Here is a 14,774-nt window from a genome sequence, read left to right as displayed (position 1 = left end):
TCCTCTTTATTTCTGGCTCCTAAGGTTGCTTTGGAAATTAAAAACCTGCACATGTTTATAGCAGCTTTACTCGTAATTGCCATAAAGTAATTATTTTTATTAAACTATTTTTAGAGTAGTTAATTGGTTTACAGCAAAACAGAGCCGAAAGTACAGAGTTCTCATATATTCCTGTCTCTACATGCATGCATGCCCTCCCGTTACCAACATCTGGTGCCGGACTAGTACATTTGTTAGAATTGACAGATCTGCATTGACTCATTGATTTCCATTAGGGTTCACTCTTGGTCTACAGGTTTTGACAAACGTGTGATGTCCTGTGTCTACCATTATAGTATCATACGGAATAGTTACCTGCCCTAAAAATCTTCTGTGCTCTGCATGTTCATCTCTCCCTCCTCCCTAATCACTGACCGCCACCTTTTTCACTCTTCCCATAGTTTTGCCTTTCCACAATGCCATGGAGTTGGAATCCTCCATTCTTCAGACTGGCTTCTTTCACTTACTAAGCCTTTTTAAAAAATTTATTTTGAGAGAGAGAACATGCACGCATGTGATTGCGGGTAGGGAAGAGGGGGAGAGTTTTGGATTTTGGCCATTCGAATAGGCATTTAGTGGCATCTCATTTTAATTTTCAGTCTCTAATCGCACAGGATTGTGGACATCTTGACCAGTGTTTACTTGCCATTGTATATCCTCTTTGGGGAGGTGTCTCTCAGGTCTTTTGCCCATTTTTGGGTGACTTATCGTTAAGTTTTAAGGGTTCTTTATAAATTCAGGGTAATAGTCCTTTATCAGGGGTATCTCTTGCAAATATTTTCTCCAGGTCTGTGGCTTCTCTTCTCATTCTCCTGACATTGTCTTACTCAGAGCAGAACGTTTTTAATGAAGTCCAGCTCATCAGTTCTTTCTTTCATGGGTCATGCCTTTGATGTTACATCTGAAAAGTCGTCACCATATCCAAAATTCTCTAGGTTTGCTACCTCCTAGGAACTTTATAGTTTTGCATTTTACATTTAGATCTCTGATCTATTTTAAGATACTTTTTTGAAGGGTGTAATAATCTGTGTCTACCTTCATTTTTGTGAGTGCCCAGATGTTTAGCACTGTTTGTTGAAAGAGATCGTCTTTGCTCTGTTGCACTGTTTCTTGCTCCTTTGACCCGTTGACTGGGATTAGATCATTTATGCAGCTCTGTTTCTGGGCTCTCTGTTGTGTTGCATTGATCTCCTTGTTTATTCATTCATCAGTACCACACATCTTGATCACTGTAGCTTTACGGTAAGTCTTGAAATTGGGTCCTCTGACTTTGTTCTTCAGTATTGTGTTAGCTAGTCTGGATGTTTTGCCTCTCCATATAAACTTTAAAATCAGTCTGTTGATACTTTGCTGGGATTTTTATTGGGATTGCATTGAATTTATACATCAAGTTGGGAATAATTTTTCACATTTGGACAGGATTGACTCTTACTACCTTTGAACATGGAATATCTTTGTTTATTTAGTTCTTTGATATTTTCCATCAGAGTTTTGTGGTTTTTCTCATATAGCTCCTACGTGTATTTTGTTAGATTTATGTTTAAGTATTTCATTTTGGGGAGTGCTAATATGCATGATTATATATTTCAAACTCCACTTATTTATTATTAGTACATATGAAATATTTTTGTACTTTAGCTTATATCCTGTAGCCTTGCTAGTCTGTTGATGGTATGGATTACATTAATTGATTTTCGAGTGTTGAACCAGTCTTACATGCCTGGGATTGATTGCACTTCATTGTTGCGGTGTGTGATTCTTTTTTATACATTGTTGGATTCCATTTGCTAATGTTTTGGTGGGGATTTTTACTTTTATGTTGGAGATACTGAGATACGGTTTTCTTTTCCTGTAATGTCTGTCTGGTTTAGTATTTGGGTAAAATGTTGGCCTCATAGAATGAGTTAGGGACTACTCTACTGCTTCTGTATTCTGGAAGAGATCATAGAGAATTAGTATAATTTCTTCCTCAAAAATTTGGTAGAATTCACCAGTGAAGTCAGCTGGCCTGGGTATTTTCTGTTTCAGAAGGTTCCTTTTTTTATTGATTGAATTTCTTTAATAGATGTTGGCCTGTTCATGTTATCTTTTTCTTGTGTGAATTTTGGCAGATTATTTCTTTCTAGGAATAGGTCCATTTTACCTAGGTTATCACATCTGTGGTGATAGGGTTGTTCATAATATTTCTTTATCACTTTTTTGTCTGTGGGATCTGTAGTGATGGCTCTTCTTTCATTTCTGATATTGGAAATTTGTGTCGTTTTTTCCCTCAGCCTGGCTAGAAGCTCATCATTTTTATGATCTTTTCAAAGAACCAGCTTTTGGTTTCATTGATTTTTCTTACTGATTTCCTGTTTTCAATTTCATTGATTTCTGCTCTTTTATTATTTCTCTTTTTATGCTTGCTTTTAATTTAATTTGCTTTCTAGTTTTCTAGAAACTCGTTTCCTAAGGTGGAAGCTTAGATTACTGACTTTCTAATATATGCATTCAGTGTGGATAAACTTCCCTTTAAGCACTGTGTCTTCTTTTCACAAGTTGTGTTTTTCATTTTCAGTTAGTTCAATATATTTTTCAAATTTCCCTTGAAATTTCTTTGACCGTGTGTTACTTAACTCTGTTTTTCAATCTCCAGATACATTGGGCTTTTCCAGTTATCTCTGTTGTTGATTTCTAGTTTAATTCTGTTATAGTCTGGAACAGACAGCGTATGATTTCTGTCCTTTTAAATTTGTGAAAGTGGATGTGGTCTGTTTTGCCTTGTGATCTTGAAATGAATGTATGATCTGCTCCTGTTGTGGAGTAGTCTAGGTTTCATTTGTATCTGGCTGATTGTTGGTGCTTTTGAGTTCAGCTGTCTTTACTAATTTTCTGCCTGTCCATTTCTGATAAAAGAGTGTAAAAATAATTTTTTCTTGCAGTTCTGTCAGTTTTTGCCTCATTTATTTTGATTCTCTTTTGCTAGGCACACCTGTATGAAGGCTTATTGTGTCTTCTTACCCATGTAAGATAATGGACCCCTGTATCTTGGAGTGGTGACTTATTTGTCCCTCACATGATGCCCCTCTTCATCCCTGAGAACTTTCCTTGCCTTGAGATCTGCTCTGCTGGAAGTTAATATAGCTACTCCCTCTTTCTCTTCTTTTCTCTCTTTCTTTCTTCGTTCCTTCAAGTGTTTATTAGAAAGTGTAGATAGTAAGTTTTTTAAAAAATTCTATCTGACCAGTTACTAGCTATATTGCTTTGGGCATGTTATTTGAATATTAGTTTTTTCCCCTAGAAATGGCATCTACTAGCAGGTGCAGTGGTGTTAAGAAGTACATGGAGGGGCACTTGGGTGGCTCAGTGGGTTAAAGCCTCTGCCTTCGGCTCAGGTCATGATCCCGGGGTCCTGTGATTGAGCCCTGAATTGGGCTGTCTGCTTAGTGGGGAGCCTGCTTCCCCCCCCACCTCTGCCTGCCTCTCTGACTTCTTGTGATCTCTGTCTGTCAAATAAATAAATCTTAAAAAAAAAAAAAAGTACATGGAAATTGCCTTGTGTGCTATGATTTCCTTTCTACTACTGACTGTTAGCGTGGTTATCTTTCTCTGTCCCTTTACTTTTTAAAAAAAAATTTTTAAGATTCATTTATTGAGAGCACGCAGAATGAGGTGGGGGATAGGCAGAGGGAGAATCTTAAGTAGGTTGTGCTGAGCACAGAGCCTGACGTGGGGCTCGATCTCACAACCCTGAGATTAACAACCTGAGCTGAAACCAAGAGTCGGATGTTTAACCAACAGCCACCCAGGTGCTCCTCCATCCCTTTACTTTAATCCTTAATGTGTCTTTACTTTAAAAGTCAGTTTCTTGTAGACAGTGTATAGTTGGGTCTTATTTCCTGATTCACTCTCACAGTTTATCTTTTATTTGGTGTATTTAATCATTGACATTTAAGGCGACTATTGATATAAGTGGATTAATTTCTACTGTTTTTTTCCCTTTTTTAGAATAAAAGAGCACGTACATGAGCAGGGGTGGGGAGGGGCGGAGGGAGAGAGAATCTTAAGCAGGCTCCACGTCCAGCCCAAGGTGGGACTCAGTCTCACAACCCTGAGATCATCACCTGAGCTGAAGTCCAGCGTTGGGCACTTAACTGAGCCACCCATGAGCCTCCCTGCCATTGTGGTTTTTTGTTTTTGGGATTTATTTTTAAAGATTTTTATTTATTTGACAGGGAGAGGGAACACATGCAGAAGGAATGGCAGAGGGAGAAGCAGGCTTCCCACTGAGCAGGGAGCTCCCCCCACCCATGCAGGATCCCAGGATGCTGGGATCACGACCTGAGCTGAAGGCAGACGCTGAAAAACTGAGCCACCCAGGCGCCCCCGCCATTGTGGTTTTCACTGAGCATTTTCTATAATGCCATTTTCTCTTTCTCCTTAGCATATCAATTATTTTTTACATTTTTTATTGGTTGCCCTAGAGCCTGCAGTACATATTCACAACTAATCTGAGTCCACTTTGAGGTAACACTTCATGGGTGTGTGAGTACGTCGTGATAACAGAACAGCGCCAGTTCTTCCTCCCATCCCTGGCATCGTTGCTGGCATGTGTTTCACTTGTGTGCGAATACACACATAAACGTACGTGATTGAATAAATCATTGCTATTATTTTGAATAAAACTATTAGGTTAGTTAAGAATAAGAAACATAAAGGTTTTAATTTCACCTTCACTTATTCTCTGATGCTCTTTGTTTCTGTAGATCCCAGTTTCTGACCAATATGCTTTTCCTTCTCAAGATCTTTTCTAACATTTCTTGCAAGATAAATTTAATGGTGACAAATACCCTCCATTTTTCTTTGAGAAAAAGCCTTTGTTTCTCCTTCACTTTCAGAGAATAATTTTGTGGGTTCAGGGTTTTATGATGGTAGGTTTTTTCCTCTCAACAGTTTAAATATTTGCTTCACTTTCTTCCTTTTTACATGGTTTCTGAGAATTTAGATGTGATTCTTATTCTTACCTTTTCTGCTCAGTTGGTAGGATGTTTTTCTACACTGATTTCTTTCACGATTTTTTAATCTTTGCTATTTCAGGTTTCTGAAGTATGAGTACGATACGCCTATGTATAGTTTTTGGCATTTGTTCTGTCTGGTGGCCTCTGAGCTTTCTGGATCTGTGATTTGGTGTCAGACATTAATTTGGGGGAAACTCTTGGTCATGATCGCTTCAGGTCTTGCTTCTGTTCCTTTCACTCCTGCTCCTGGTTGTCCCATTTCTTTGGCCCTTGCCCGCAGTTCTCGGGTTTTCTGTTCCATCCCCTGGTCTTTGTTCTCCTTGCCTCGCAGCTTTGATGGTTTCTGTGGCCAGATCCTCAAGCTCAGCAGTTCTTACCTCAGCCGTATCCAGTCTCCTGACGAGCCCACCAGAGACTTGATCCTTCATCTCTGTCAGTGTTTTCTGGTCTCTGGCATTTCTTTTGATTCTTAGAATTTACATTATCATCTATTCTTTTTTTTTTTTTTCTTTTTTTTTTTTTTTTTTTTAATAGAGTGAGGGAGAAAGGAGAGAGAGAATCTTAAGCAAGCTCCATGGCCAGCATGGAGCCCGAGGCGGGACTTGATCTCACAACTGTGAGATCATGACCAGAGCTGAAATCAAGAGTTGGATGCTAAAATGATTGAGCCACCCAGGCCACCCCCATTATCATTTCTTCCATGCTCTATTTTTTCCATTAAACACATAGTATATTAATTACAGTTTTTAAAAAATTTCCTGGTCTGGTAATTTCAACATTCTTGCCATACCTACCTCTGATTCTGATGCTTATTCAGTCTCTGTTTCTGGCCTTTGTTGAGTGACCTTACAACTTTTGTTGTAAGGTGGACATGATGTAGATGAAAGGAAGAGTCAGCAGTAAGCCGGCCTTTGGTAATGTGGTAAGCTGTGGAGGAGGGGGACCTTTCTGTAATCCTGTGATAGCCCCTCAGTCTTCTGGGGAGGTTTGGCTCCTGGACTAAGAACCATACACCTGCTTCTCAGTTCCCCCCACCTCCCTAGGGGGGGCAGGATGGCCAGAATGGGCTGCAGTTGGTTATTTTTCTTCCCTCAAATAGTTCTATTCTGGTAAGAAGAGACTTTCTCCAAGATCAAGCCTCGTTAAGATCGAAATGTTCTGTTATATTTCAAAATGGTTTATTTCCTCCTCCTTGTGCTGGAAGCATGAATGTGTTTTCTCCATTACTCGCTGTGAGGGCCAGAAGGACTCCTTAGAGGTAGAACTCAACGAAGTGTGGGGTTCCCCTTAAGATGTGTTCCCCGTAGAGTAGTTATCTCTCAGAGCTGTCCACACTGAGCCTGAACCAGCCCGTCAGTTCCAGTTCAGTGTTTCCTCTCCTGGCCCTGAGCTTCGGGCTCCTGTCACTTGTGATGATGGGAAGGGTTGACTTTTTGGCTTGCTTTTTACTCATTAGGATCAAGTAGTGACTTCTAAGTTCCTTACATGCCAAACTGGAAACCAGAAGTCACAAATGAATGTTTCATGTTCTGCCACTTGGGATTTTAGGTTCTGGGCTTTATTTGTTACTTGTTTGGGGAAGTTTTGCTGTTTAGAATTGGCTTTCCAGAATGTTTTTGCTCTCTTAATATGCCTTTTTACTTTGTATAGGTGGCACAGGAGTGGATCAGCTCTCCAAACAAAGAAAAATTCTATCAGTTGCATTTACGAAAATTTCCTGCTGATTATAAAAAATACTGGGAGTTTGTGGGTAAGTTCTTTCTTCTGTAATTTAAAATACATAATAATTGGAGATTTCTGTTGAGGAAACCTTATCGTCATTTGAATTTTCTGGGACATAGATTTCCTAAGCTGAATTTGTAACCTCTTAAAAGGAATGTTTTAAGCCTTAATTAGAGGGGTGCCTGGGTGGCTCAGTCGTTAAGTGGCTGCCTTTGCCTCAGGTCATGATCCCAGGGTCCTGGGATTGAGCCCCACATTGGACTCCCTGCTCAGCGGGGAGCCTGCTTCTCCGTCTCTCACTCCCCCTGCCTGTGTTCCTTCTCTCACTGTCTCTTACTGTCAAATGAATAAATAAAATCTTCAAGGAAAAAAGAAGTCATAATTAGAATAATTACTGGGACAGTTAGGAATGTAAAATTCATGGTTTTAACCATTCTGTAGAGTATCACAGGCCAGAGTGGAAGCTGGACATGGAAGATATGGTGAGGGAAGGGAGCTTGACAAGATTGGTTGGGGGAGGGCGTCCCCAAATAATAGTGTTGATAGATTCTGAGTAAATCTTCCTATTTGCTCATTTCATCATTGGTCTGAAACACATATCACACTTAGGCATTAGTTATTAATCAACCATTCAGAACTCTTTAAAACAAGAAGTATAAATCCTCTTTTGCCTCACCCTCTTACCCCCAATCCATCCTGCGCCATAGAGGCAGTGAAGATAAAAAGCACATGTGTGTATATTTTGGAGGAAAGGTATTAATATGTTCATTGTAGGACACTGAAATAATATTAGTCAGCAGAAGAATAAGTATCACCAATTCCAATCATTCCAAGATAGTCCTATGGAAATAGTAGTGTCTATCTTACTGTGAAACTGTCTACTCACCAGTGTGAGTTGTGCATATGTGAATGTAGTAGGGTCATTTTACCTATACGTTAATGACATTTTTCATTCATTCAGCAAATGTTTATTATCTTTATAGTACCATAGGATATAATTTTAGATGCTAGGTATATAGCTGTGAAGAAAACACAAGATTCCTGCCTTCATGAAACTTAAATTTTACTTAATTTTATTTAATATATTGTGTCTTTTCAGAGTTCCTAAGTAACAGTATATTTAATATTTGTGGTTATTCCATTGTAAGTATATTCTACAAATCACTTAACCAGTGGTGTCTAGTTAGACATGTACATTGCTTATAGTTTTCCCTGTTGTGAACACTAGGTCAGACAGCGCACATATTTTAAGACTTGTTCCCTATTGGCTCTGCCTACCGAAAGGAACATCAGTTTCACTTCTAACAGGAAGATGTAAGATGTAAGAATGTACATCTCCCTCATTTGCTAGCTTCAACTTTGTTTTCCAGTTTTATGAATGTAAAGTATATCTCATCTGAGGTTATAATTTTGTTCCCAAATCTTTTTTGATCATGAATATTCTTAGTGAGGGGAATGTGCCCTTCTTCCTCCCCCCCCCCCTTTTTTTTTAAGATTTTATTTATTTGGAGAGAGAGTGCAGGAGTGAGGGGAAGGGCAGGAGGAGCAGAAGAGGGACAGAAGCAGACTCCCTTCTCTGCAGGGCTCCATCCCATGACCCTGAGATCAGGACCTAAGCCGAAATCCAAAGTTGATCACTCAACCTACTGAACCACCCAGGCGCCCCCCACACACCTTTTTTTGTGTTAGGAATGTTGTTTTCCTCTTAATGTTTGTGCGTTGTAAATTGCTTTTCGTAGTTTGTTACTGATTTTGAGGCACAGTTTCTACACATGTTCAAAACTGTACTAATTTCTTTATGGTTCTGACTTCAGGTTTTTATTGTTAATTTTGTTTTTTGTTGTTGTTTAAGATTTTTAAAATTTATTTTTGTGAGAGAGAAAGAGTGTTCCTGAGCATTGGGTGGGGGTGGTGATGGGGCAGAGGGAGAAACAGACTCCCTGCTGAGCAGGGAGCTCTATGTGGGGCTCAGTCCCAGCACCCTGGGATCCTGACCGGAACCAGAGGCAGATGCTCAACCCACCGAGCCACCCAGGCCTGAGTCTGGTATTTCTCGTAGTAGTTTTGTATTTCTTTTAAATATTTAAATCACAAATTTATCTGGCATTGTCTTGATCATAGTATCTATTCTTTAACTTCTTTCATTTAACCTGTGTGTAAACTTGATCAGTTTTGTGTGGCATCACAACGTTCAGTGATTCACTAGGACAACTCACAGGAATTAACATATATTCATGCTCATGGTTGTGACTGTTATGGTAAGAGGCTGCAAAGCAGAATCAGCAAGGCGGGAAGCACATTTGGGTGAAGGACAGACGACACCAGGAGCAAGGCTGAGAGTCCTCTCCCAGTAGAGTCGCATGCAGTGTACTTTACTTCCTAGTACTGAGCTGCACAGTGCATGGCTTGCAGAATGTTCCCTACTAGGGAAACTTGTTGGAGATTCAGTGCCCAAAACACCCTCTGCCAGCCTAAATTCCTGACTTCAGAAGGATAGCAGGCGTTTGGCACAGACCATATTCTTTTTGCAAACACTTGAGGCACAGCGAGCCATTCTCATTAGCAAATGATAATCCCAGGATCGAGGATCCCACACGCCAAGGGCCACCCTTGTATGCAGACCTTTCTAAGGACAGCAGCCTTGCATGTGCTATGTTAAGTCCGTGACACAGCATTTCATGAGCAGTGCCACTGTGATGTTCCTGTCTCAGTGTTGGTGTGAGGGCATTTTGTTGAGTCCTGTGGTGGATTATGGAGTCTCTGGGTATGTGTGTGTTCAGGCTGACTAGGTCACGCCTGGCCTGTTGAGCATCACGCCCCACCGACAGTGTGCGAGAAGTCATGTGGTTCCAGGTTTCCACCAGCATGTTTGTATTGACTGCCGTGTTAGTTTTACCCATTGTGCCAGGTTTGTATTGTGGCCTTTTGTGGTTTTATTTTGTCATACCCTTGTTTCCAGTGAGGGTGAGCACCTTTTTATGATTTAGTAGATGGTTCAGTAATCTCTTCCGGGAAATGCCTGTTAAAAGTTATTGTTAATTTTCTGTTACCTCTTTCTTACTGATTTGTAGGAGTTCCTTATATGATCTGGATACACGCCATTCTCTCAGTTTGGCTTGCATTTTGACTCTCACTGATGTCTTTAAAAGTTTTATTCCTATTAAGAATTTTATTATTTATGTAAGTCATCTGTACACCCAATGTGGGGCTCAAACTCATGACCCTAAGATCAAGAGTTGCATGCTCCCCCGAACAAGCCAGCCAGGCAGTTCTAGAATTTATTTTTTATTATTTTTTAAAAGAATTTTATTTATTTATTTGACAGAAAGAGATTACAAGTAGGCAGAGCAGCAGGCAGAGGGGGAGGGAGAAGCAGGCTCCCCGCTGAGCAGAGAGCCCAATGTGGGGCTCGATCCCAGGACCCTGAGATCATGACCTGAGCCAAAGGCAGAGGCTTAACCCACTGAGCCACCCAGATGCCCCTAGAATTTATTTTTAACACAGCAAATGCATCTTTCTTTCTTTCTTTCTTTTTTAAACTCACAACCCTGAAATCAAGACCTGAGCTTAGTCGTTGGTCACTCAGTGGACTGCGTGAGCCACCCAGGTGCCCCTCTCTATTTTTTTTTTTTTTAATGGTTACTGTTCTGTACCTCATTTAAGAAACCTTTCCCTGCTGCAGATCATAAATGTGTTATCTTAACATCTAGAACAGGTGTCAGCAAACTCCAGCTTGCAGATCTACCCCATATCCTGTTTTTGTACTGCCCTAGAGTAAGGTTTTTATGTTTTTAAAGATAAATTTTTTTAAAGATTTTATTTATTTATTTGAGAAAGAGAGGATGCATGAGCCAGGGAGGGGCAGAGGGAAAGAGAGATGCAGACTCCCTGTCAAGCAGGGAATACAATGCAGGACTTGATCCCAGGACCCTGGGATGCTTTAACTGACTGAGCCACCCAAGGTGCCCCAAAGAACTTTGAAAAGAAGATGATGAATATGCAGCAGACCCTGTATGTGGCTTGCAAAGAAGTTGTTTGGCTCTTCACAGAAAAAGTTTTCAGCTCCTTTTCTAGAGAGTTCATTGTTTTGTCGACCTGGAATTTATTTTTACGTATGAATGAGATGTGTAGGGGTCATGTCTCATTTTTTTTCCAAATGGAGTTGTGGTTGTCCCAATATTATTTATTGAAAAAAACCATCCTCTTCATGCTCTGCGGTGCCATATTTGCCATAAATCTAGTGTCCATTTTACTCATGGATTTCTTTTCTGGATCCCGTTCTTTGGATCATTTGCCTACCCTTGTGCCCACATCACATTGCCCAGTTACTTAGTCCAGCTTTATAATGCGTTTTAATACCGACTGAATAGTTTCTTCTACCTGGTTTTGCCTTAAGAGTGCCTTAGCGCTTCTTGTCTGAGTTCCCATATAAATTTTAGAGGAAAAAATGGGGAAATTGGGCAAGAATTGACATCTCTTTTTTTGAGAATTGACATCTTTCTAATAATTTTCTAATTTGTGAATAAGAATTATATCCAGTTATCTTGGTTTATTTTCAGTCATGTTTTAGAGTCTCTATGGAGAGGTTTTGCATATCTTCTTTGGTTTGATTTTTGTGGGGCTGGGGCATCATTTGTAATTCAATGAGTATCTCTTTAGGTACAGACCTCTAAGATTTTATAATAAGATAAAATTTTACTGCTAAAGTATTAAGTTATCCCTTAATGTCAGATAGTTAGTCAGTGTTCAAATTTCCAATTTCATTATAAGTAACCATTTTTTTCAGCCAATTTGAAATAAGGTCCAAGTTAGGTCCACACATTAACACTAGTTGATGTCTTTTGAACTGTAATTTTCTCATTCTGCTTTTTTTTCCCCCCTTTGTAATTTGTTTGTTGAAGAAGCTGAATTGTTGATTTTTTAGAATTACTGTCTGTACTTGTTGATTGTGCCCCCTGGTGTTTGGTGGTGTGTTTTTCTCTCTTTTGCATTTCTTAGAAATTGATAGTTGTATCTAGAGATATGGTCCGATTCAAGTTTGATTTATAATTTTTGACAAAACTGTCTCATAGATGGTGGTAAATATTCCTTTATTAGGAGGTGAGTGATCTTTAATTTCTCTTTTAGAAATATTTGTAGCTGTGGATGCTTAATACCTAAATTAGCTTATTAAAGGTACAAAATGGTGACATTTTTACTTGATAATTTCTTCATTTATAGTTGGAATAATTCCATAAGGACATTTCTGTATATTATTTGGTTATTCTGTATTGTGCTTTATAAAGAAAGGTAGAAAAGTACTTGACTCTTGACCAGTTTTTAAAAAGTGAATTAACTCAGGTTAATTCACTGCAAGCACTGGTGTTGACCAGTTAATTAATTAATTTCATAAATTCATGTTGACCAGTTAATTAATTAATTTCATAAATTCATGGGCTTAAATATACTTGGGTTTCTATCCAGTATAATGTAAGCCCTTTTAAAGATAGGACCCTTACAAGTCTTTGAGAGCTGACTTGCTATCTGATAGAACCAATATCATCTGTATTCTTTTATCCCGTATCTGAACTTGCAGTTTTCTAAGTATTCTGAGAATCCTGTAGAAGAAAACGGTATTTCAAGAATAATATGATTGATAGAATAATACACTGTATGTATGAACAAGTAATACATGTAAACATAAGAATACAGAAAGGTTGAAAAAATAAAAGTTTGGAGAAGGACACTCACACAAACCCTATCAACAGAGGATGTGTTTAGGGGTGCCTGGGTGGCTCAATTGGTTGGGCATCCTGCTCTTGAGGTCGGTTCAGGTAGTGACGTCAGGGTCACAGGGTCAGCCCCACGTCTGGCTCTGTGCTCAGCAGGTAGTCACCCATACATATGTGCACACACTTTCTCTCTCTCTCTCTCTCTCAAATAAAATCTTTTAAAAAAGGATGTTTAGCTTTGTTAATATCAGACTAAATAGATTGTAAGACCAGAAGAAACCTTACATACAAAGGGAATTTTGCACGAGTTTAGTTCAGCAGAAGAGATGACAATTCTCAATGTCTACATACCTAACAGAATATATAAAGAAAAAAACTAAGTGGCGCCTTGATAGCTCAGTCAGTTAAGCGCCTGCCTTGGACTCAGGTCATGGGATTGAGTTCGTGTCGGGCTCCGGAGCGTGCGCCTCCCTCTCCCTCTCCCTCTGCTGTTTCCCTGCTCATGCTCTCTGGTGATCTCTCTCTCTCTCTCTGTCAAATAAATAAAATCTTTAAAAAAAAAAACAACTAGAGAACTAGATATACTAGAACTAGATAGAATTAGATAGAACTAGAGTATACTTTTTACAACATATATGAGACTTTGAACTTTTAAATAACCACAGGTGAATTGTTGAAAGCATACCATAAAATGAAACACAATAGAAGTAAGTGAACCTAATTGTATATTACATGTATTACCTTTTGTTTTGGTTGAATACTTCTACTTTTTTTCTCATTTTAAAATTTTACTTTTTCTTCTTGTTTGGAAATTGTATCTCAATTTACACATCTTTTGCTGATTTAAAACAGTAAGGTTAAAACTTAAAACATGCACCCTTGAGTTATCAAAATCTATGGTTTTTTTTTTTTTTAAGATTTTTATTTATTTATTTGACAGCGATCACAAGTGGGCGCCCAAAATCCTATAGTTTTAGTAGCTCTTTTTTGAGTGTCTCCGTAGGTGAGGCAAACCTTTTAAACTGTGTGAGATAGGGGCACCTGGGTGGCTCAGTGGGTTAAAGCCTCTGCCTTTGGCTCAGGTTATGATCCCAGGGTGCTGGGATCGAGCCCCGCATCGTGCTCTCTGCTCTGAGCCTGTTTCCCCGTTTCTCTGCCTGCCTCTCTGCCTACTTGTGATCTCTGTCTGTCCGATAAATTTAAAAAAATAATAAAATAGTAAAAAACTGTGTGAGATATAATCTATAGCTGCCAGGACAGTCCTTGGTTGTTGATGAATCCTACCAGTTGGTGTGTTCTTCTCTCCATGTGCCTTGCTTATCTCTGGAGAGTGTTGGTCATTTGGAAAGTTATTTATAAAACTAATTTGAGGCCTGGGATGATTCTGTCTTCCTCCAAAGAGGACTTTCCTTTGTTTCTGCCAGACTTCTCGGGGTACCTGTGATGTGGGATCATCTAGATCTGGTTTAAGGCATTGGGCTTTTCTAAAGTGCCCGGCTGTTTGGAAGCTGGGCTCTTGCCCATGTCAAGGCACGTTTGCTGCTTCCTCATGCTGGGGCGTAGTCCTGAGGCCTCCTTCATAGTCCCAGTGTGAAGCATATAGAGGTGCCTGGGTCCCCACTCCCACTCTATACAGGCCCTGGACCCCAGTTTTTGTCTTATACCATCCCAGGTATGGCCTGGCCTCTTGGCTATCATTCCAAGAACGGTTCACATGTCTCTAGGGGGAAATGACAGGGCTGCCTCCACTGGATTTCCACATTCCTCTGGATCTCAACGTAGTAGTTCTTCACTGTTGTAATTGCTCTCTGATATCGTCACATAGATCTTTCTTGCCTGCCAATTTTTATTTATTGTTTTAAAAAGATTTTATTTATTTTGAGAGAGAGGGTGCGTGCATAAGCAGGGGGAGGGGCAGAGGGAGAGGGAGAAGCAGACTCCGCATTAAGCAGGGAGCCTGATGCGGTGCTCCATCCCAGGACCGTTGAGGTCATTACCTGAGTCGGAGCCACCTAGGCACTCCATACCTGCTACATTTTAAAATCTTGTCTGGAGTTACTGGTTTTGTCTGCCTAAACCCAGTGCCTCATATTTTAGTTCACTATACTGTTACTGGATCTGGTGGTTGGTGCTCAGCTTTTTTGTTGTAGTACTCGCTGTTTTCCCAGCCCCCGTGGTTGATAACTAGCCTCTCCCCCTTGTTTGAAATGCCCCAAGTAGGCTCAGATTTCTTATATGTCTTTGGATCTGTTTTGGGGTATTCTTCTGGGATTTTGAAAGTGAGGAACAAAAAAGAATTTCTTGG

At 39.8% G+C, this 14,774-nt stretch overlaps 1 protein-coding gene across 8 annotated transcripts in view; it reads left to right on the top strand.

The window, feature by feature from the left end:
- SETX (senataxin) overlaps positions 1–14,774 on the top strand; it is a 93,792-nt gene that overhangs the window by 47,475 nt on the left and 31,543 nt on the right. For all 8 annotated transcript variants that reach the window (XM_082696053.1, XM_082696055.1, XM_082696056.1 and 5 more), the window contains one exon: positions 6,687–6,786. In XM_082696053.1, coding sequence (XP_082552179.1) covers positions 6,687–6,786 — 100 coding nt within the window. The remainder of the gene's footprint in view (positions 1–6,686; positions 6,787–14,774) is intronic.

This window comes from Mustela nivalis (assembly GCF_964662115.1).
Source record: "Mustela nivalis genome assembly, chromosome: 13".
Classification (NCBI taxonomy): domain Eukaryota; kingdom Metazoa; phylum Chordata; class Mammalia; order Carnivora; family Mustelidae; genus Mustela; species Mustela nivalis.
Note: the sequence above shows the minus strand (reverse complement) of the source record. Positions and strands in the feature narration are given on the sequence as shown.